Consider the following 25,648-nt stretch of genomic DNA (forward strand, 5'->3'; position numbering starts at 1 on the left):
TTTCTAGTGAGACTGTCAACCATGACGGATCAGGTACTGATCACTGATGTCGATGTGTTCACTGACCTCGACGATATAACATTATCACAGGCCGTAGATAAGTATGAGTATGAACTTGAAGATAGTGACACGATAGCTACTGACATTGGAATAGTTGATATCAAGGAATTAACTCAGCCAATCGTTGTAAATGAACTGAATGGTAATGTGAAAAACATGTGAAAGGCTGCAGGATTCGAGGGAAATTACATAAACCATTCCGGAAAGAGAACCTGCGCTACTTCCCTTTACTAAGCAGGTAAGTCTAAAATCATATCGTTTGAACAAATTGTGAAATGAAATATTTTTCGTAAATTTCGACGTTCACAATGTCACAAAATCCTTTCAAAATCCGTGAAATTGTTTAAAGAAATCAATGAATCGGTTAATCGGTATTTTTATCCACTCGTCTTGTTATCATTTTCATCACTATTTTGTTTATGATAGGATTTTTGTGCAACGAAAGTATATTGTTACATTAGCGTAATCTGTATAACCATTTTTTTTTAAATGACTGAAATTTTATATGTAATCATGTAATGTATGCTTTTTTTTTACTGACCTGTTAAAATAGATTTTACTTAATAAAATATGAACAGGGTTTTATATTCTGCTTGGTCAGGTTTTGATGAACAACTCATTATGGACAGAACGGTACATCGCAGCAGGGCTGTACGTGCATACAAGGTGAAGAAAGAAGACGGAAAATTTCTAAACGGCACTCGTATTTCATTAAATTTTGTTTGAAATGCATTTCCTGTCTTTGCTCATTTGTCACGCCTACATTTGAAATTGGCCCCGCCTCAAGACTGAGGCATGGACCAATCAGAAATGCCATGTGATATTTCAGATATCACATATGTGATATTTGAAATATCACATAGTATGCAATATATATCGCCAACAAAAGATCAAAGAAAAACCGAGGCGTCATTGGATAAATTAAGTTATTATACAGTTACATACAATACATATACATGCATATTGGGTTTTATAACAGATACCTGATATATTTTGGTTACGTCTCAATAAAATACAGTTAAGTAAAAAAAAAAAAAAAAAAAAAAATACAACTGTGAAGCCAAGCCTAGTTACTACATTTTGTATTATAAACGTAAAAAACAATAAGGACCAATACAAAACTACAATTCTAATAAAAATGAAATGTTCTAGCACAATAAAAGCTATAGATAACTATATTAACAAAAGATATGACTGTTACGAAAATCTGCTATCAAATCAGCAGATACATGGATTTCAAAAGGTACTATTATTGGATAAAGTAGTCATGTTCAAAGCTGCATGGCATATCGCATTAGTAAAGAAACTTTTAACCAATAGGCTCCAGGGAATTAAAAAATCTACGAGAACCATGCTATGTTGTCAACTTTAATTGTTATTATTATATGCAAGTATAAGATCTAAATAAAGACATATAACTGAAATTATTGTATATGGATCATCTATTTATATTATATATATTTAAGATATCCTTTCGACAGTTTTTGTTTTACAGTTTAAAACAGGAGTATGTACATAATTATGTGAGTATTTATGGGAGACAATTGTTCAAAGCACGATGTAAAAGTAGAAAATTTGTGATACAAGGAACTAAATCACAGCATGATTATTTCAATGTAGCTTTATAGATAAGTGCAGTGTTTCCGTGATTTAGTTTGGTGGTGTTATTGACTTTCATCCTTTTAATTAAGTTAGCAAAACAGTGTTTTACTTCTATAAACGTGTCTTGGTGTAAATGTCATGTTTATTTCCGTCATGATTAAATATAAATGTATTTGTAAAATATATATAAAGCCACAACATGGTTACCATATGAATTAAAATGCTTCTCTTTGTTTATTTGACAGGACAGAAGATAAATGAAGACAACCGTGGTTATGTTGCGAGTTTGTTTGAACAACGTTCAAAATTAAATAATTACTATGGCACTGCGAAAAAACACGAATTTATGTCATTTTGTCATTAGCTTAAAGAACTTGGGCTTACATGGAAGATATCTTAACTGATTTCAACGATGAATTATAAATTCATTGCAGTATTTGATACATCCTACAAATGAAAGAAGATCTTCATCTTCATATTCTCTCTGCCCTGTCAAAATGTCAATGCGTTTCGCTGGTATGCTTTTACAATTACTAGTCACAGCAAAAGAAAAAAGAAAAAAAAGTACCCTTAGCCTAATCAAAATGCGACGAATATTAGAAAATGCTTAACGACTATATACGTTTGGGATCAATATACAATTTATTCACCTTCATTACCAGTGAGGTGAACACAAAACCCTGGATAACAAACGAGCATATGTTCGAAATTCGAATATTCAAAGTGGGTAGCTCCATTTGTGCACATGTGTGTTAACAAAACATGTTGATTAGGAATACTACTGTGACCAGCATGGTGCTGTTTTGGACCATTCGTTTTTTTGTGACAATTCTATATTGACAACACAGGGATTGCATCATTTATTGATATGATTCATGCTTTACACATATTCAAGTAACTACATGTATGTGATCAACTGTCCACATGTTAACAGTTTTGTCGCTAAATCTAGACCAGTATAAATACAAATGATGCAGCTGATGATAAGGTTTGTTACATATAGACTCGTCTGTAATCAATATGCTAATCACAGTTCAACACGACAGGTCATTCTGGTCGGACTATTCTGTACATCAAAACTGTTAAACTGTAGTGTAGCCTGAAATAACTGTTAATAAGGACTTTATTTCTAGTACAGATATGTTATTATACTAAACGAGTTCAAAAAGAAATCCTTATGTTATTCTGACTACAATGTACCCAGTGTATTTTTGCGTAAAATTAACCTGGCAATATAGTGCAGGTTTGTTTTGTACTGACTTTAAAAAAATGAACACTATCTAATTTTTAGCGATAAACAATTACCAGATATAAGCAACCGACTAACATCAAACGGGGAAATTAATGTTGTGATTAAGTATGCAAAAAAAATTCTTTTCGACAATTTATCATTCCAATTTATCTTAAGTACGTGTTCAGTATCAGCATACTCTGTTAAATAGATTTAACCCAAACAGGTTATCTCATTAATTTTTCAAAATCTGTTTAGAGTAATACGCACAAAAGACATCTTAATGATTGATTATCAAAGCGTTGTAAGCACTTTAAGGCAACGGTATGAATATAAAAGCTGTATGTGACTAATGAGACGATATCGCCTATCTGGTATATAAAAATATCCATTAAATCAGATGAAAATATTGGCCAAATGCAATAATCGTAATATTTCAAAATAGATTTGCAACATTGCCGTAAATTTTCCAATGAAATACTTTTTTATGTAATAACCTGACCAGATGAGCGAAAAGTCATGAGCAATTTTTTTTAGATCAGTATACGTTGCCGTGCTTCTTATATATATATATTTATATACTGTATATATGTATACATTATATATGTACATGTTCAACATGCTATTATGTCTACAACACACACTACATATAACTATTAAGCGTTAAAACATGTTTGGAATTAGCTAACACTAATATATCTAAGCCAGTTCCATTCCCAGGAATCCATCTGTGCTATTTATCTCCTTACGAAGGTTCTCCACGTTGGGATATTCACCTACATTTAAAAGAGAAAATAAAATACAGTCCAGAATGTTACATTGGATGTTATTATCAACGGGTTAGCTTCCAGTACATTTGATATCTTTTACCGTAGTTATATAAAAGACTCGTTATTTTATATATTTTATATACCAGGCATTGTTATTACAGTTTTGTATTTTTGATACTGTTTTCATTTATTTTAAAGTATTTTTTTTTCAAATGTTAGAATCACCGCGTACACATTTGTTATTCAAGCTCATACTTTTCAAATACTGTTTATTTGTTAGCATTCGCGGGGGATTTAATTTCTCTATATTACAGCCATTAAATATAACCAGAAAATAAGTAACCAGTAACGTTTATTAATACAAACAACCTCATAGAAGTGTTCGCTGCAGATTTTTAAAAGCCTTGGTTACGCAAAATTTGATAGTAAAAGAAGGTCCGACCAGGAAAGCTGCGAAATATTAGCCCTGAGAAATTAAAAACCTATAGAGTAGACGCCTAATTGTATCTCAACCTTTATCATCACATAAAAAAAACCCAATAATATATCGAGCCTAGAAAAAAAATGATACGATCAATCTTCTTGATATGAGTTGAGATAAATCCCTGCCTTTTCTGATGCCAGTTATTTCTCACAATTATTATTAGCGTGACTTTACTTCTGTTAGGTAACATATTGCTTAGAACGACTCAATATCACAAGTACTTCGTTCTCAATGGATTTTTTGCTTCTTGTAATACATAAAATATCATGTCAAATAAACATTTTTAGCCATAACAAGATAAAACAATTAAGGCCCTCTTTTCAAATTCATTTAAGCAATGAACGGGTTCCCATGCCATTTGCCCACCATACATCTTGCTGCCATATCGACTATAACAACATTAAAACCACTGTTCAATACTTATATTTACATTGTCTAACCATTTTCGTCAACTTTGAAAAACACTAAACAACACAAAAAAAAATCCGCCTTTTTTTTAATGTCACATGACCCACTGGGTGTTACAGCCTGAGGCACTGGGTGTTATAGGCGTATGGTGGCAACTGCCTCTTAGCATTGTATCAATGGGGAAATGCGAGCAAATGTAAATATACATAATTTTAATACACATCAGATTTGGACCCTGTCAGACGTTTTGATGGTATATGCATGTAATCACATTTATATAATCATTAATAGTCAAAAAAGAAGGAAACTATCATTTAAAAAAGATGCTAATCGACAATCTCTTTATATTGTTATAACACTAACGATGTTAATAAAACGAACAATAGTAGTTTGATAATTTTTCCAGTACATTTTTGTTGTTGTTTCTTTTTGAGATGAAGAATGTTTTGTCAAAAGTTCATTGAGACAATACATTTATTACTACATATAGAATTACAAAGACGACAGAAGTTTTATTATAGCTGTGTTCAATTTTTTTTTAATTATTTTCATACCATAGCCTAATCAACACTTGTAATATTCACTCACCAGTTCTCATGAAGTACCGTATGACTGCTGTCTGGATTTCAGAATCTTCATAGCCATTTTCCAAAGCCTCAATTACGTCATCGGTATGCAACGTGGTTCTTCGCCAAGGGTGGATACCGGTTACGGTTTGCTCCATGGTGTTTATTTCCTAAAAAAAGTAAAACCAAGGTGTTTGTATGTAAACTATCTATACAATATACACAGTTGCAGTATTAGATGATACTTTGAATGCATTATTTCTCAAAAAAAAAAAAAAATAATAATAATAATAAAATAAAAAGCAATAAACGGATAAAATAAAAATGAATTGGTTAAAACAGTGTTATTTTTCTTTGGTGTGACGTTTAAAAATTCACAAATCGTAATAATGTTTGAAATCGAAATGTTTAAAACAAAATCGAATATTTCTTGTCATTAAGAAACAGATAAGGAGAAATAAGTGGTGTTTTAAGGTAAACTATGTCTGAACGATTACATTAACTACAGAAACTGAGTATTGATGCATCTGATACCTCTTGCACGGCAATTCTAACATCTTCATTCGCCAATCCTTTGACAAAAGGACAATGCGGTGACCAAAGTGTGTGTATCCGCATCGGGTTTGTAGATTCGGTAAAAGCCTCCATTCTTGGGTTTAATTGACAACAGAAACATTCAAAAGCTGTAAGGTAGAAGATATTGAAACGTTAAATGCAATCACAATAGAATAACTGGATTATGTCCTGGGGGAAATCCAGGTTGCATTTACTATTTTAATCACAAAACGTTTGTGCCGTGACACCCAGAGACAGAAATAAAGCATTTAGATGAAATCTGGTCAAACATTTATATGTATTTAGCTAACACTGAAACAGCACATGGCTCAAATACACATGAAAGCCGTCTATCTAGTATATACAACTGTAATTATAGCTTTTCAGGGGTATTCGGTTGATCTACTTTGAAATTATATACATAGCATGATATTATATATGTACAAGGACCATAATCATTCAGAAACTTTAAACCTTGCTTTAATATTTTAATTGCACACGTCAAATCTTTCTTGAATCATGACGGGATTCATTTATAGATTCGATAAGTATAATGGTCAGTGTTTAAAAAAACGGTTGTCTTTGAACATTAAAGCCGGGAGTGTGTTACAATTCAAGTTACTCAGTTTAAATAATTACCTTCATCTGTTTTGTAGAATCCTGCCTTGGCGATTTCCTGAAAGCTTTGGTCATTATCAAAGGTCTCCATTCTCCGATGTAATTTTGAGTATGTCAAATTGATATGCACCGAAGCTGCACTTTCCAAACAAAATTTGTTGTAACCTGCATCAGTTACCCGTATACCTCCGTTCTCATTGACACAATCCCACGTAAGGTTTATTGTTGGTCGCGTTTCTGTGAATCTGGGACTAAGGACACAACTTTCCGAGGGAGGTACAACGTCATTGTTTTTAGCTCTGTCGTTATATTCCTCATTCAACCCAAGCAATGAGGAAGATGGGGTCATGATAAAAGTGTAAATGTTCAAAAATATAAAATATGAAATGTGAAAGAATTGGATTTTTATACAAAAATATTAATCATCAAGACAGTCGTTTGCCAAACCGTGATCCTCACTGGCCCATATACCGTAAAAGGAAGAACACGCCAGTAAGCATCTATGTTTCCCTACACTTCTTATAAGGCGCTGGTTTGGAACGCTTTCAAATAAATTGATAAGACAATTTTCTATAAATTCCTTTTGAGACTTCTGACTTTGACCCGAGTGGTGTATGTTTATTTTTGAGGCGAATTGTTGAAGTGTCTGGTGAAGCTTGCGTTTTCGTGTTTTCTTAAACCTTCCGGCCATTCTCGACATGATGAACCATGACTGAAACAAAAACGAAAAACAAAACACTATAGCAGTATCATATTGACAATACATTATTTAAACCAAATCACAATTCAATTTTAATACAATTTAATCTCTACTCGGACATACTCGTTATGAAATGCATGCTTTACTGACATTAAAGGTCAATAACTAATAGAGAAAATGAAAAAAAGTCCCAGGAATCAAGGGTATTTCATTCGTAACAGGTTTACAACCAAAAATCACATGTTTATGTTTTTTTGTATATGACTGTGGCAGTTAACATTGACAGATCAGCATAAAAGGACATTTGTCGTTACCGAAAGCATTAACAAACATTGTCTCAGCCGTTCATGTCAAAGATGGAATAAACAAAGCGACAAAATCAAGTACATTGTATTTCAAACAAAATTAAAGCATTACCTGGTACTGGTGCTATAAAGTTTAAGAATCCTGTCGGTGAATCTAAAAAAAAACCACAAACACTATGATAAAAGATGTAGACGACTTGGTTAAGTTTTTCAAAGCTGGTTATATATTGATAATCCGGTTATGGATATGAGCAGATCAGACTTCAAATGAGGAGAACAATATGCATAATCAACTAAAATGCATACGCGGAGAAAGTCAATTTCCAGGCATTGCTGAGTACGAAATAAGTGAGTTCGAGTATTGTTTTTAAAAGATTCAGTAGGTACTACAGTTTGTATCATTTTGAATAGTGTCTGCATTACATCGTGAGTCAACGGATTTTTATACAAATCATAAAACATTCTAATTTATATAGTTAGCCTACCAAAATTTCAGAAGAAATTAAATGAATTCAAATATTTATCTGACTTTTTACCAATGCAACAATGCTACTTCGCTCTTAAACATTTTACATAATCCAGTGAAAAGACAAAAATATAGACAGTACAACGATGCTCTATTGTTGATCTGAAACAATTTGCCGTATTATGTGTAACCAGGATTGATTGTCAGTTTTGTTGCTTGTATGGTCTGATATAGTGAACTACGGATTTAGAATCCCGCCGTCAGATTGACACGGCATTACGTCAGCCACTCTCGTCGCCCAGGCAACACATAATGTCGTTGCAGATTCAAACATTTTGATGATTACGATGTTGATATGCATATATAACGAGACAAGATACTCATTTACAACAATAATAAAACTTAAAAAGACATAATATTTACTTAACCATGTGCTTATCAATACGAATTTAATTCGCGGTGTTACCAGTATATTAAGGTTGTGATTTGATAAGTCGAGACACAGAGGCTCGGTTTCAAAATCTGAGTACAAAGCCGAGGTAACGCCAATCGTGAATAACCACAACACTAAAAATTAAGTGTTTCTATACATCTCAAACTTTTTAAATCTCGACTTTATCAGGTCATATAATACTAATGAAAGCTGGACTTTTAGTCCGTCTTGTTGTTATTCACAAATCATTTATAAGTCTAAAATGGAACCACGGTAACAGTATATGTGATTCAGCCTAACAGTAGGGATGTTCAGAGCTCGTGTATCAATATAGGATTTCATTGTCGCACTGGCGATATGGAATGTAAATTCTGATATTGGACAGCCCAACACTTTTGTCCCCGATTGGCATAGGTTATGAGTGAACTTAATTCAATTCACGTTAAATCTATTCCGTAAGTTTTGCATCAAAGTACAAAAGCATCCACTCTTATATAATTTATTATTCCTTTTACAAAATAGTTCCAACTGTCGTCAGACACATTTACATTTATCAAATTATTACTACCTGTTTTGAAGAACAATAACAATTCATATATTATTCGTAAAATAAACTTCTTCGATAAGATTCGTAACAAGGGAAAATAGAAGAAATATTAAAAAATGAATATATTCCAAATAAAATTAAATAACAAATCTTTCCTACGTTTATTTATGGGTAATGAATATTTTCCTAAAGTGTTAAGTTATATTTTGTACTTAGAGAAACTGAATAAGGCAGTGCTATCAGGAGCGTCAGTGTTTTGTCAGATCTTGTGTTTCTAAATTGTCTGTACCATACGGGCATTTCTTATTAGAACATAAGTACATTTTCCACTTGTTCTGTATCATAATATATATATATATATATATTTATATCCCTTACATTGTGCGCCAAACAACTCGCTAATCAAGCGACACGAATCGTAATAGTAAATTGCAAAATCACCAATCACTTCTTTGTGATATCAACAATCTATTTTGGGATAAGGTTTTAAATGTTATATCGTACAACACTTAACCGTTGTGTTTATATATGTGTTTCTATATCACACAGGAGCGAGAAATGATATCAATTCGGGCAAAATATTTACGTTTATAGGTTTTTATTTCATCTGTATAATGTTATTGTTGTTATTGCAGTTGTGATAAGCCATATACAAAGGACGTATTTATCATAAAATGTTATGCAGACGATACAATGATTAGTCAGACACTTAAAATAAACACATGTAACCAAACCAATCTAAAGGTAAAAGGGCACTTATTCTATATACAGCATCACGACGTCTGAGGTAACAAATAATTAAGGTATTATTGACATGTGATTGATACCAAGAGCGCGCTCTATCTCCTTAAAGTATGATATAACGTTCTAAATATAGCACAAAGCCAAATCAACACTCAGAGTCGCGTGATCAGATTATAAATAAGCACATGCAACAAGACGATTATATATATATATATATATATGTGTGTGTGTGTATATGTAAGTATGCGCATATACAGCACACTGGCCGATAATGACCGGACACGAGATACCCCATTACACTGGTTGATAATGACCGGACACGAGATACCCCATTACACTGGCTGATGATGACCGGACACGAGACTGATAATGACCGGACACGAGATACCCCATAACACTGGCTGATAATGACCGAACACGAGATACCCCATTACACTGGCTGATGATGACCGGACACGAGATACCCCATTTAACTGACTGATAATGACCGGACACGAGATACCCCATTACACTGGCTGATAATGACAGGACACGAGATACCCCATTACACTGGCTGATAATGACCGTACACGAGATACCTCATTACACTGGCTGATAATGACCGGACACGAGATACCCCATTACACTGGCTAATAATGTCCGGACACGAGATACCCAATTACACTGGCTGATCATGTCCGGACACGAGATACCCCATTACACTGGCTAATAATGACCGGACACGAGATACCCCATTTAACTGGCTGATAATGACAGGACACGAGATACCCCATTACACTGGCTGATAATGACCGGACACGAGATACCACATAACACTGGCTGATAATGACTGGACACGAAATACCCCATTACACTGGCTGATAATGACCGGACACGAGATACCCCATTACACTGGCTGATAATGACCGTACACGAGATACCTCATTACACTGGCTGATAATGACCGGACACGAGATACCCCATTACACTGGCTAATAATGTCCGGACACGAGATACCCCATTACACTGGCTGATCATGTCCGGACACGAGATACCCCATTACACTGGCTAATAATGACCGGACACGAGATACCCCATTTAACTGGCTGATAATGACAGGACACGAGATACCCCATTACACTGGCTGATAATGACCGGACACGAGATACCCCATAACACTGGCTGATGATGACCGGACACGAGACTGATAATGACCGGACACGAGAAACCCTATTACACTGGCTGATGATGACCGGACACGAGATACCCCATTACACTGGTTGATAATGTCCGGACACGAGATACCCCATTACACTGGCTGATGATGACCGGACACGAGATACCCCATTACACTGGCTGATGATGACCGGACACGAGATACCCCATTACACTGGCTGATAATGACCGGACACGAGATACCCCATTACACTGGTTGATAACGACCGGACACGAGATACCCCATTACACTGGCTGATAATGACCGGACACGAGATACCCCATTACACTGGCTGATGATGACCGGACACGAGATACCCCATTACACTGGCTGATGATGACCGGACACGAGATACCCCATTACACTGGCTAATAATGACCGGACACGAGATATCCCATTACACTGGCTGGTGATGACAGGACACGAGATACCCGATTACACTGGCTGATAATGAACGGACACGAGATACCCCATTACACTGGCTGATAATGACAGGACACGAGATACCCCATTACACTGGCTGATCATGTCCGGACACGAGATACCCCATTACACTGGCTGATAATGTTCGGACACGACATACCCCATAACACTGGCTGATGATGACCGGACACAAGATACCCCATTTAACTGGCTGATAATGACAGGACACGAGATACCCCATTACACTGGCTGATAATGACCGGACACGAGATACCCCATTACACTGGCTGATGATGACCGGACACGAGATACCCAATTACACTGGCTGATGATGACCGGACACGAGATACCCCATTTAACTGGCTGATAATGTCCGGACACGTTATACCCCATTACACTGGCTGATAATGTCCGGACACGAGATACCCCATTACACTGGCTGATGATGACCGGACACGAGATACCCCATTACACTGGCTGATAATGACTGGACACGAAATACCCCATTACACTGGCTGATAATGACAGGACACGAGATACCCCATTTAACTGGCTGATAATGACCGGACACGAGATACCCCATTACACTGGCTGATAATGACCGTACACGAGACTGATAATGACAGGCCACGAGATACCCCATTACAATGGCTGATAATATCCGGACACGAGCTACCCCATTACACTGGCTAATAATGACCGGACACGAGATACCCCATTACACTGGCTGATAATGACCGGACACGAGATACCCCATTACACAGGCTGATAATGACCGGACACGAGATACCCTATTACACTGGCTGATAATGACCGGACACGAGACTGATAATGACCGGACACGAGATACCCCATTACACTGGCTGATAATATCCGGACACGAGCTACCCCATTACACTGGCTGATAATGACCGGACACGAGATACCCCATTACACTGTCTGATAATGACCGGACACAAGATATCCCATTACACTGGCTGCTAATGACCGAAGACGAGACTGATAATGACCGTACACGAGATACCCCATTACACTGGCTGATAATGTCCGGACAGGAGATACCCCATTACACTGGCTGATAATGTCCGGACAGGAGATACCCCATTACACTGGCTGATAATGACCGGACCCGAGAAACCCTATTACACTGGCTGATAATGACCGGACACGAGATACCCCATTACACTTGCTGACAATGTCCGGACACGAGACTGATAATGAACGGACACGAGAAACCCTATTACACTGGCTGATAATGTCCGGACACGAGATACCCCATTACACTGGCTGATGATGACCGTACACGAGATACCCCATTGCACTGGCTGATAATGTCCGGACACGAGATACCCCATTACACTGGCTGATAATGTCCGGACACGAGATACCCCATTACACTGGCTGATAATGATTGGACACGAAACTGATAATGATCGGACACGAGACTGATAATGACCGGACACGAGACTGATAATGACAGGACACGAGACTGATAATGACCGGACACGAGACTGATAATGTCCGGACACGAGACTGATAATAACCGGACACGAGAAACTAGACATCCCAATAAGTTATACATTGTATATATACAGATGTAAACTTACCGGAGCTGATCCGATGGTCTTATTTGTCTCCAAATTTTATCTGTACACAATACAAGCTTGATATTCTAGTATCGGCATAAACCAAGAGCTGAAACTGAGAAAATGTAGCAAAATGAATCTACACTGTAGTGCAATATTTGTCATCAAGCAATATGGTCACGGTTTCAACAACGCTATTTTACTTTAGAAAATTACTGAAATCTATGTAAACGAACTATTGAGGGAATAGAACTTTTATTAAAGAAACCAACAAACCTCGCATTCCTTTTTACATTCAACCCCCCCCCCCCCCCCCTCCCCACACACACACAAACACTTTTTAACCAATTGATTTTTCTTATGCTAAGGAATAATAATCATTATGTTGATGAAAAACTTTTTAATTATACATAAATATTCCAGCAGATATGAATTTAATCAGTGGCAGTGGCTGTAAGCCCTTTTTTTTTTTATTATATAAAGGAAATATATGTAGATAAAGTATCCAATCAGTTAATGATATATGATACTGGATTCAATTTCATTATCCTTATTATGTGTAACTACAAATATAGATCAAAATAATTCATTCCTGATCATGAGTTGTCTTCTAATCATAAACAATTGTAATGAATATCGATCACATATTCCTGTTCGGTCGGTCTTGGTTGGTATTATGTTACGTCCAATTAACACAAGGCCATTTACAACGTGAAACAGCGGAACGTAAGCAGTGCCACAGGGGCTCGGTTTCGAGTTTGTGAGTAACATATGACATCAGTAAACAACCACAACACTATCAATTAAGTATATACATTCTGAAACCTTATAATAAATCGATCGATAACCCCGATTTTTATAAGGTTTCAGAATGTATACGAATACTTAATTTATAGTGTTGTGGTTGTTTAATTACTGATGTCATATGTTACTCACAAACCCGAAACCGAGCCCCTGTGGTTAAACTTCGATGTCCCATGAAACATTACATTATAACATTATATAATATGATACAACTTTCACATACATGAATCGAGCTGTAATGCATTGTCAACAACCTATAGGTGTTTTACGTCCTCCGTATTTACCTACGATTGATAAAGTATGATAACGGTTATAAAGAAAACAAGATTAAAAAACTTTAGTAAGTAATATACTGGTAGATATATACACATATACTAGATCTACACATATAAACTGATTAACGAGCCAGTCTCACCGTGTTGGCAGTGTTTACCTACATTGTATAATCACCACTACAGATGTATTATGTCCGCAAGCTGACTCGATAATAAGAACATGTAAATTCAGCCATTCAGCTTGCGCCTGCCGAATTCTATATATAAATACATACGCACATCGATAGTGACAGGGAATTTTCAAATCTATTTATAGTGCCGTATGGGTTTTTCCAGAGACTTGTACATGTATATCATGGTCATATACGTCTCTGGTTTTTCCTATGTACATTGTATATTTAGAACTCATATACATAATATATCATGCAAACATTTATCGCTAGAAAAATATTGTATTCTTGTGTCGGGTACAGTCAAAGCTAATTCATTTGACCACATTCTTTCAAAACAATTTTATCACAAAAGACTTTATGTAACATGTTAAAACATTTTGAACCTATTTTACTGTATAGGCATAAATCATACCCACTGATATTACCAGTTAACCATAATTATAATATTTTTGTAATAAAATTTTAACGTAAGTTTATTTATCTATTGTCTGGTAGAGTAATAAATAAAACATGTTCTCATGAAAAACTAGATAAAGTCAGAGTCAGACAAAGGCTCACAAGCATTAAAGGAATATAATACGCAGTATCATCACTGACAAAACAACTGAAAATGTGAGATCGTATAAAAAATTAACAAAATAAAATAAAATTTTACCTTGGCTTTGTTTGCCTATAGTCTGGTCACGCGCTTAATAAATTATGGCTTTGTGTACGGAAGCGGACAGTATTTCCACAGCACGTGTGATTTGTTTTGGTTTTGTTTACTTCCGCCTCGCAACAACCACTGCAAAGGAATAAATATAATAAATAGGTTTTTAATCAATGTCTAATGCCGGTCGCACCTAATATGTATATACAAAATCCTTACGTACTGTATCTAATGCGTACACCAATGTCAACCTCTACATTTATATGCAAATTAAGACATTAACACATATAGCATAAGCTATTTATGGAACGAAGTGATAAACATAACTTTGTAGACTTGCTTAAGTCATTTTTTCTGTTTTCTACCATTGATATGTATATATTAGCTAAATTGAACGGTCGTCCATACATTTCACCAGCAAGAATTTATGTTAGACTGATCGCAGTATATACCCTGTAAACAGATCAACTAATGAACTTAACTTAAATTAATGTTTATTGATTTGAGTATATCTTAACGTACCTGTTGATATCGAACAAAAAATGTCGTGATATAAAATACTTTTTAAGTGAAAGAAAACATTGTTTTGGAAATATCAGTGAGTACACTAGCAATAACAATTATCTTAAAATCTTCTAAGAAATTGTTAATATTTAAAAAAAAATCAACTGGGTGATGTCGAAGTTTTAAGGTTTATTAAAACAATTTTATCTGTATTCTATGCCAACAATATTGAAAATCAACCCTGTTTCAAATATCTGATAGAAACGCTGTATTATATCAAATTCTAGCCTATGTACTTGAGTTTCATATAAAAAAATAATCAAACTAGTTACTCACCAAACCTCAGCTCGTTCTCTCTGGAAAAGTTATACTATATATAATATCCAGTCTAAACTGATTAATGCTCTCAATATGTTATACTCACCAAACGTCAGCTTATACTCTCCGGAAAATCTAAACTAGATTTAAAATCTTCTGTATACTGCTTTATGCTCTAGATATGTTATAGAATGTACTCATCAAACCTCAGCTCGTACTCCGTGGAAAATTTATACTATCTTAAATATCAATGCTATACTGCATTATGTACTAAATATATTTTAAACCAGCATTTTATTTATCGTCATCCTATGTTTTTTGTAGATAGACCTTGGGACAGTCAACAAATTCATCACATAAGATTTCCAACTTTGAAATGAAATATACAACTAGATATAGAGGGTAGATTATTTGTCACGACTAAAACTTTCCACTCTTCAATTTCGGGTAGTTTAGAATGTGTCATCAGCTGGACTCTCCAACATCGACTTAATTGTACTTTCGTTTTACTAGTTAAAATTAGTATCGATCAACAAAACAAGTCACTCCCTTAGAAAAAAACCAATTGTTATTGTGACTACGCCATCTAAATGTGTTCTAGTTTCTGACTGAATGACAAAATCTTGATTGTAAATAAAAAGAAACGATTATGATAGTTACCATGGGTATCCTAGATATAGCACTATAGGCCGAGTTATTGTCTGTCCATCTCTCCGTGGGATCCAATTAATCATCATTACTTGTATATTCTATGATATAGCTTTACTGTACTCGTATGTTTATAATTTGTTTTGAATGTCAAATACAGATACAAATTTATCTATTGATAGAAACATGACCATTAGTCAGATGGTTATTTTTGAAACAGAAATAGAATCAACAAGAAGTGTTTTTGTTAAGGTTCATGACCAGACTACCAGTAACTATTATTTGCTATTGAAATAGTTACGTTGTAGAGTCGTGCGCAAATTAAGTACGTTACTATCCAAAGGCGTGTACGCAAAATGTGACGGATTAGTTATTTTGTGTTGTTTTTAAATGTTTCATAAAGAAATAAACAATTGGACGGGCCCAGCTTTATCATATGTGGTGATTCAAGACTATTGCAATATACAGTATATTGACCTGTATATCATTGCTAATAACTGGTACATCAATGTTAAGGTTCATGACCAGACTTCCAGTTAATATTATATGCTATTGAAATAGTTTGTACAAACACCAGGGTGTTTACGAGATTAGCTATTGTTTACCTGTGTTTCTTTTGAAAATGGAACATGCGCTCTTGTATTCATAAAGGCCTACCAACTCTTCCTAATAAACCAAATTGTTGATTTGTTTACAGCGAGAATAAGTAGAAACTTTAAAAAGATATATCTCAAAACAGGTAACAGGGACGAAATCATGCTTTTCTATGTATAACCATATGTTATTTACAAAGGTACTCCTATGCTTGAATTCTAAAAATACATTAGATTTTAACCTACAGTGTTGCAAACTTACCTACCCTATGCAACAACAGACCACTTCAGAGGGGGTAGGTACACGTGTCAATGATTTTTTGGTATTTTTAATCAATACTCGGGTAAAATATTGATAGCAGTACCTTTCAGACAAATGGATAAACAACTTGCTTTGATTTCATAATGATGCTAGTTCCAGAAATGGTTCTTGATATTTTTGAAAGGAAATAAATTTTGCTATTGGATTAATTAATATCGGGCAAAGTATAGGTGAAATACACAGATAATATGTCCTTGGATTGTGAAAGTGAAAGGGTAACATTAAAAGGTGAAGCGTAAATAAACCAGAAACCAGAGGAATGAATAAAATATATGCTGTGTTCACTACATGGGGATGCGAAACTCCCAGACCGGACGTCACCTGCCAGGTGGGTGTCCTCCCTTAGATTTCCTCACAAAATAAGACCCGTCAATCTAGCTAGCAAGCGTGAAGACACAGTTTACTTTTTTCATGAACAACCGAAAATCCATTACTCATCATCATGTCGACATTATTACAGTAACTACCGCACACCCCAATGCTATTCATTATGTCTAAGTTATAGCTACAGCACATCCCGTTTACTATTGTACATCCCATTTATCATTTGGATACTATTAACTACCACACATCCCAATACTATTCATTATATCGACATTTCAAAATACTGCTATTCAATATGTCGACATTTTAAACTACCGCACTTCCCATTACCATTAATCATATCACTACTACACATTCCATTACCATTAACCATATCGACAATATAATCTACTACACATTCCATTACCTATATCAAAGGTACATCCTACTACTATTCATCATGTCAGCATTATAACATACCCCGCTACGGTACATCCAAATTACTATTCATTATGTCGAAATAATAAACTACCGCACTACGGTACATCCCAATACTATTAGTCATGTCGACATGTTTACCTACTGCATATCCCAAAACTTTCATCATGTAGACGTCATAATCTACCGCACATGCCACTACTATCTATTATGTCGGCAATATTTATTAAATGTAGCGAGCATCACGTAACTTTTCATGATATCCCCAAACTTCCACGTATACCATTAGTTTTTTTTTATTATTTTGACATTACAATCTACCCTACATCCCATATCACTTCATTATTTTAACATTTCAAGCCTCCGCATATTACTTTCCTGTTCATTTTGTTAACTATCATACATCTAAAACAAGACCATCATAACATCAACAATCTTATCGCTACACGTGATGTTGGCAATTAAGAATACTGAAGATCACATTGAAAAACTTTTTTTTAATTTTGACTAAGAGAATTTATTGAATTCTCCATATTGAATACACACACAACCCCCTACCTAAAACGCAATTAAACAATATAATTTCTTGAGTATTCTGATATTTTATTTCGTATTTTCATTAGATCAAGCTAATATATATATATATCAGTACAAACAGCACATAATTAACCCTGGTTTGATAGCTGCCTTCACCTTTAAAATAAGTAACATGTGAGGTCGACATTTGGTAGGGATTTCAAGTTGCAGACGTCCATACAAACAAGTCCTTGTGCTAATGAAATAATTGGTTGTGACTATAGACTGTTCAGTTTGTTAATAACTGGCCAAACAGTATGTCCATATACATTTGTATATGTATATATTCTCACAAGCTTAAGTGATACACAATTTAACGATGCACCGTTAATCCACATAAATCATCTCTTTCATAGAGCACTAGCTAATTATTGCAAGATTAACAATATACTATGTATGAGGACAATCACTGGTACATATTGCATCATGAAAAATAATACTCTATCATCAAAAAATGAAATATATTTAGTTTGTTTGAAAATTCATTCAAATATCACAGATCAGCAAATATACATGTTTTAGTTCATACCAAACTCAAACATTAAACTGAGTCCTTGCATGGAAATGGTAAATATCACGAACAATCTTTGTTATGCCAGCGCCCTCCTCCTTTCTCAACTTGGGCTTGGTACCAGCTAAGGCGGAGTTAACACCGGTTGATGCATTGCCCTTATGACCGTGAAACTCGTTAGAAACTAGGCTTGTTCAAACAAACACGTGCTGAATGCGAATGCTACGCAAGACAAGAGACAAGCGTCTGATTGAACGAGACTGCGCTAGAAATTAACCTTGTTCGACACACAGTAACAAGACTATGCTAGGTATACTCTAACGGTTCCGTGTATATGTTTCCGGCATAGCGGGCACTTGATCAGCGACGATGCACACTCTGCACACGTAGTCAGATGCCCACAAGGGAGAAAGACTGTATTGGAGTTTTTGTCCAGGCATACCTTACACAAGTGGCTTTCTTTTAGCTTCCTGTTTTCCTCTTCTAAGTCTACAAAGAACGAAAAGAAGAGACTATTACAATACAGCCTTCATTGTAACAGTAAGGAGGATGAAAAGTCAAAGGCAATATGTTAGAAGGTTACTCGTCATATGTCAAGACGTTCAGAAGTGAATGGTCAGATTGTTTGGAGATACAACACATATAATAAAAAGTCAGACAACGCGAAGGTGATTTGTAAAAATATAGTTTAAAAATAATTAAATGGTAAGAGAATATAAAATCTTTATTGAAACATCAAACTCTTCTGCGTTATGTGGCTAAATGTCAAAAAACATTTTCAATAGCCAAAGTGAGATAACATAATTATACTTGTATGTCATACCGTTTGTAGAAGGGTTGGGTTGGCAAATGCCAAAAATAACGAGATGAGAAATAATCAATTTATCACTGTTCCAGAAAGAAATATGAAATGTCCAATTGGTTGGAAAATTGTCAAAAGGGATATTTAGGAGATCAATGTCGGATGTCACTGTTTCGTGTGAATTGTCAAACGTCAAATTATCAAGAGCTTAATTTTCAATAACTTAATTGTTCAGTGGATAACATTTAAATGTCTGAAAATTTTGGAGATAGTAAATGTCAAAATAATCGAGTGAAAACGGTCAATCTGTTTGGAAAGTGAATTGTTAGAATAAATACAGGGAATTACCTAGAATTTCTGTCTAAATTGACCAATTATTGTGAAAATCCTTAAGATTTTATACATTGGTACATTGTATCTTTAAACTACTCGACATCAACATCTTGTAAATTTCAAAAAAAAAAAAAAAAAAAAATTGCTGTTTTCTAACGTTGTTTCAAGGTGCATAATTTTACCATCGAACGAAACTGAAAATCGTATTTTCATTTCAATAAACAAAAATGTGATTTCCACCCGAGGCCGAATAGCCCAATTTGAATATCTTAGATACAGTCTGAGACTCTTCTTAGCTACTCCAATAAAGAAGACAGAGAATGATCGTTGATTTTTTTTAACTAGGACACCGTGGTTAAATCTATATGGATTTGGTGACTAAGGCAACTGTATGTGAAAATCGCGGCCATGTTTCCCACACATTAGCCCTTTATCTAACTGTGAGAGATCAATTATCTTTGGCCTTCATACACATATATGTATAGCCTTTATACTGCTACAACTTAAACTTCGGACATGATATCTTACCGTTCAATTTATGGAGCTCTGAAGAGATGAGTGGCTGTGATGTTGACTCCTTTTGCAATGATAAGGATTCAAAAGTGTCCACAATTGGACGTGATGAAGCATAATTGGTCACTGGCGATGATGATGTGAACATGGTATTGGGCCCTGATGGTTCCTCTGTACATTGGGAATATGTGGTGCCTGTTGTAGACTGCTTGATACAGTCGTTTTCTTTTTCAAGTGCCAATGATTCATTTTCACGTTCAGTTTTCAATACGTCTTCTCTCGTTGTCTCGGTTGGTATATTTTCTGTATCGCTAGTGTTTTCTAATTCTTCTTCTTCTTCCTCCATGTCTAATATCGTCTTCATTATTTCTGTGGCAGGTAGTTCCTTTTTCCCTATTTTTAAAATAATATAACGGTTTCAAAGAAGTTGAAATTTTGAAAAGGGAAATAAAGAGAAAACATAACCAATAAAGATAAGTTGTGAATATATATCACGAAAAATGATGAAAAAAATGAACATCTAATCAGAGAAATAGGATTGCACGGGAGCTCTTTAGCCGTTTTTATTTAGTTTTAGCACTACATTATTACCATGATTAAGTTCTGTTGTTATCATCATATTTCTTTTTAAATAATTGGACTGTACCTGATCTAAGGCACCTCTCTATCGCCCGTATGATCATATCCCTACTATATCCCATCATCATTACACTTTGGGCTGCCGGAGTGTTCAGGATTAGATCAATAGTATCAGCAGTCGTAACGTTTTTCAAGGGAGCCTCTCCACAAGCAACAGCATCCGCAACGTTGTACTTTTCATTCTGAAAATATAAAGGTTATGATAGTTGGTCAGATACGATTTTATTTCATGTAATTCATTATATTGATTTATCAAACCGCATTCAATGATAGATAAAAAGACCCTATACTGATCAATGGATTTCTGTTTCAGCAGAATCTTCTTATTGAGAAAAAAGATATTCCAGAAAAAATGAATTCTGTTTGAGTTAGCGGTGATAATTTGCAACGTTGATGAAAATTGCCTGCTATATAGTCAAGTTTATTACTATAGATACTACAAATGACAGTCATTTGACAGTAAATTTTAATCAAACTGGTAATTTTTATGACGGAAAAACTTTTCGTACCTTTCCTACGGTTTAAAATAACTTGTTTTGATAAAATCTATGACGGTTTTTGAATTCAAATTATAACGCTTGCCTGAAATTTTGTAAAGTTTTCATTATAGATAAAATAATGCATTTAATGAAAATTACATTGAAATAATTTTCTTTTTTTCACGTAAAATCTTGTCATCGGGCAGATATTTGTTTTGTAGATATATGTTTAGTTTTTCAGTAAAAGCTATCTGAAACTATACTTTATTGGAAATTCCACTTGATTATTTCCTTCAATCAAATCCCCATGTTTAGTCATTATACAACTTTATCATGACGCCAAGATCGCCACAGGTTTGTTAGTCATTACGGAAAATAGAGAAAAAGACATCCCTTGGTAAATCTTACTATTATTACAGGACTTTCAAAAATCTCTGCGTACATATGTAAATAACAAATACATAGGATATATGGACTTTCAACTTCGTGTGAAATGATATAAATATATATAATGGTTACTTAGGAATTTTCTATACAATAGATTTAGTGATTGTTTGATAAAATAAATCAGATGTTAACAGGGATGTATTTGAAATAGAGTACAGCATGAATTCAAATGTGTGTTCTATTACACTTGAATTCTAATCTTATCATATACTTTACTTCTGTAATTAATCGTTTTAATACCCGACATTATACAAAAATCAATATTTTCCCTTTATTTTAATGCGTGTGGTCTTGACATAGATTTATAGGAAAATATAACCATTTGAATGTACACTACCGTATAAGATACCAAACATTATATAACGAGATTTTCCTTGTCTGTTCAGCATTGACTACGCTAACACGGCTGTATGAATTATGTATGAATAGATAGCAACACGAGATCACTTAAAACATATAATACTGTATATAACGTGGGTAGATCAACTCTATCACTTATATATGTTGGTCCTTATGCATATATTAAATGTCACGTGTTAAGTACATGTGTATAACCTGTGAACCATTGACACATAACCTAGATACCAAAGGTCGAATGCATTGAACTGTGTACAATGGAAATCCCCTGCTATTTTTAGACACACGTATTCATACGAGATGGAATTTCCACTAAATTATTGAGTGCTTGACTTCCTTTGTGTACACACGAACCTTGTTCCTGTGGCTGTGGTTATATATAAGTATTCTAAGTAAAACTATTTTAACAGATTACCATTACACCTATTGTATATAAAAATCCAGTGTAATGTACAAAGAGCGTTATGTACGCGTACAAAGTACAATGTACTTGAAATAGGCATTTATCAATTATACTAAAAGTTGGAAATAACCACGGAATACCATGAAAATAATGGTTCTTACTCATTAGTCTTTCATATTATAATTCATACTGTACTTGCTTTGTTGTTTTTTAGTTGTTCTATCCTGCACTTGCAAGTTAAATACAGCAGTGTAGCTGTTTTTTTTTTTTTTTAAAGTCCACTATATCAACGGGCGTCATTATTATAGTACTTAGAAACTGGCACGATTTGTTTAATCTGGTACCATAATACATTGCTTGGGTACTTAATTGACAATATCAATACTACTGCCAATTAAGTATCCAAGAATTGATACATAAATAATGTGTGTAATTTTAATCACACCAATGGCAAAAAAGCTGAAGCTATTTGATGGGTAAAATTGAGAAAAAATTGAGAAAAATGAGAAAATGTAGAAGCATTATTTTCTGAATTAGGAGAGTATGGCTTCCGGAATAACCTTCAAATTCCCAGAGGCCAGACACTCGAACGAAAAGAATAATTTTGTTGATAATTGAGTCTGAATAAGATTTTATATTCAAATACAGTTTGTATATCTATAAATAAGTGTATTACAAGAACACGCAAAAAAAGTAGTATCTGAAAAAATATCATCAAGAAACAATTAACGGGAGTACGCCTCGTTTTGATGAACTATTTTACCTGTTTTGTTCCGTCTGATGTTTCTTGACTTTTAAGTTGTGCCTGTCTTATGAAGTTCTCTCCCTTCGCTTGTAGAAGGTAGCTGCAGCTCGGGAACCAGTGAGCGTGTTCTATCATAGGGATGTCCTCTGGTTCCCACTCCTTTAGACTCCCGCCACAGGAGAAGCAAGTCACAATGTCACCCGTCCCTATTTTACAGATATATCATTCATTCATAATAAATCTAAATAGATTTGTTTGACGAATCTTGAACTAAATGGACATTTCGGTTAGAAAACAGAAAAGGCGAGAAAACAATCAGAAAGACTCAACCTAAAAATACCCTGTGGATAAATCAAGGTATTAATTAATGAAATAATTATTAATGAGTATATACATGTATCGGAGCGTGCTGACCTCTGACCTATATGGCAGAGTTGAAAACTGACCTGATGCACTGCTCACACCTAGCACAGGCGTCTGCCACTTATTAGTATTTATAGAAAAAAAGATATTAGTCCGTACTCTTACAGTATCAAGAGTATACGTTAATATGTATATCTATAAAAACACTAACCAAAAGCAGACGCCTATGTACCCAGAATATAAATGGTTTATCCCTGTAGTTATGTTCCTTGTTAACTTCATTGTTTCCTGATAAGCGTGCAGATCTTTTAATTTTGATTTTTGTCTGCTGGTGATATCCGCCAAATTAAGTATAATAATGGGGTATTCACCTCGGTAGAAGAATCCGGCTAAGGCCAAATCGTTAGGTTTCTTGTGAAAGTCTGAGGGCCAGGGAGTGAAGGACTTGAGTCGGTCGGCAAACAGAGAAAACTCGGGGTGTGCAGGGGGGTTGAGTCCTGGTCTATCCGTAACTTTGTAATGGTTGGTTCGATGGGTGTCGTCAGACATACTGGAGGTCGGGCACAATGGTTTATCACGTGCTTTTAAGTGATTCTTGGGGGGTGGAGGATCTACCGGAACAGGGGGTCTCCCGTGAGTCTTGGTTTCCATGTAAGTATTGCACTCTGCTGCACAGGTTCGGAGTCCTCGGTGTTCAGAAGATGGTATAGTAGATGTCAACCTGGACTCTATTTGCATGATGATGATATTTACAATGACGATGATCGAGCCTGGAAAATGAAAAGTATAAAAACCTACTGAAATGACTTTGCTTTTAGCAAGCTCCTAAACAAAAATCGGTGATGAATTATTTACTTGAATGTTATATATTGACAAATATGATTAGTCAAGACCAAATGTTAGTATACATCTTAATGAACCGATTGATACACATAATAATAAAACTCTTATGAAAATGTGTACTTTTATAAAAATGATTGACAACATTTTATGCCCTCCTTGATACAAATGTAATATTTTAAAACAGTGTTGTGTATCGACTACGACCACGACAATAATTGTATGTATTATATTGCATCTAAGTTATATGTTTTTAGAACTGTAGGTTTTGGATATTGTAATATTCAATATCCTTATCCAATGCTCAAACGTAATAATGCAGTTAGTAGTTGCTATAATGAAGCAAAGTATAGCTTACCTCTGTGTCCGTGGGTAACGCTGCGGTGTTGATAGGAAACCAACCAACCTTATATACACTTTACACGCGGGTTTTAAGCACGGTTATTTATAGCTCTATGTCAATTTACACACACTATATTTAGAACAGGAGATTTAACATTAGCTCCTTATTCAAGCAATTTTGCATCAATCTAGATACACTTATTACTTTTTAGTCTGTCGAAGTAAGTAAATAGACATATACTGATTTTAATGTTCGATCAATCGAAACCATTTGATAAACTAAATCAATATAAACGTACAAACTAAATTAGAGTGGCATTTCTCAGGGTGTAAATCCTGGCTATGGATATATCCCCGAGATATATATTGATAACGTGGTCATGGTGTGATGCTGCAAATATATGATATATTCTATGTTTAGTGAAGCACGGTGTATCTTTCATTATGAAAACTATAAGTAAATGTGTACACATGTGTATACTTCCACAAAAACTGCTTTTCATTAAGTCGCTGCGAGATCACGTTTAAAATATATTTATCTAAACCTTTTTTTCATAATAAGGTTTGTACATGACTAG

General features: G+C 34.7%; 2 protein-coding genes across 3 annotated transcripts; both read right to left on the reverse strand.

The window, feature by feature from the left end:
• Positions 1-2,507: 2,507 nt before the first annotated feature.
• Positions 2,508-14,712, reverse strand: LOC117327383. Of its 2 annotated transcripts, none has more exons than XM_033884334.1 (7): positions 14,601-14,712; positions 12,715-12,808; positions 7,412-7,453; positions 6,316-7,006; positions 5,656-5,804; positions 5,144-5,291; positions 2,508-3,669 (listed from the first exon to the last, which is right to left on the reverse strand). In XM_033884334.1, the coding sequence occupies exons 4-7, from the start codon at positions 6,641-6,643 to the stop codon at positions 3,593-3,595; spliced, it is 702 nt and encodes a 233-aa protein (XP_033740225.1). In that variant the 5' UTR covers positions 6,644-7,006; positions 7,412-7,453; positions 12,715-12,808; positions 14,601-14,712; the 3' UTR covers positions 2,508-3,592. The 2 variants fall into 2 exon arrangements, with proteins under 2 accessions (XP_033740225.1, XP_033740224.1); XM_033884333.1 differs by lacking the exon at positions 14,601-14,712 and adding an exon at positions 13,935-14,020.
• A 3,590-nt stretch (positions 14,713-18,302) lies between these two features.
• LOC117327387 (baculoviral IAP repeat-containing protein 3-like) lies at positions 18,303-25,148 on the reverse strand. The gene is made up of 6 exons (XM_033884336.1): positions 25,087-25,148; positions 24,260-24,658; positions 23,544-23,731; positions 21,102-21,276; positions 20,471-20,848; positions 18,303-19,296 (listed from the first exon to the last, which is right to left on the reverse strand). Exons 2-6 carry the CDS (start codon positions 24,624-24,626, stop codon positions 19,109-19,111), a joined length of 1,296 nt encoding a protein of 431 aa, XP_033740227.1. The 5' UTR covers positions 24,627-24,658; positions 25,087-25,148; the 3' UTR covers positions 18,303-19,108.
• Between the last annotated feature and the right edge of the window lie 500 nt (positions 25,149-25,648).

Source organism: Pecten maximus, chromosome 5 (assembly GCF_902652985.1).
Source record: "Pecten maximus chromosome 5, xPecMax1.1, whole genome shotgun sequence".
In the NCBI taxonomy this organism is placed as follows: domain Eukaryota; kingdom Metazoa; phylum Mollusca; class Bivalvia; order Pectinida; family Pectinidae; genus Pecten; species Pecten maximus.

What these genes read in the sequence shown, in the direction of transcription:
- LOC117327383 (XM_033884334.1), bottom strand. Translation starts at nt 6,643, where the DNA reads ATGACCCCATCTTCCTCATTGCTTGGGTTGAATGAGGAATATAACGAC. An exon ending in TTAGAATTGCCGTGCAAGAG is followed by an intron (nt 5,292 to 5,655) that starts GTATCAGATGCA and finishes TACTTTTTTTAG; the next exon opens with GAAATAAACACCATGGAGCA. An exon ending in ACGGTACTTCATGAGAACTG is followed by an intron (nt 3,670 to 5,143) that starts GTGAGTGAATAT and finishes TTTTAAATGTAG; the next exon opens with GTGAATATCCCAACGTGGAG.
- LOC117327387 (XM_033884336.1), bottom strand. Translation starts at nt 24,626, where the DNA reads ATGCAAATAGAGTCCAGGTTGACATCTACTATACCATCTTCTGAACAC. An exon ending in CATCAGACGGAACAAAACAG is followed by an intron (nt 21,277 to 23,543) that starts GTAAAATAGTTC and finishes TTATATTTTCAG; the next exon opens with AATGAAAAGTACAACGTTGC. An exon ending in AGAGAGGTGCCTTAGATCAG is followed by an intron (nt 20,849 to 21,101) that starts GTACAGTCCAAT and finishes TTTTAAAAATAG; the next exon opens with GGAAAAAGGAACTACCTGCC.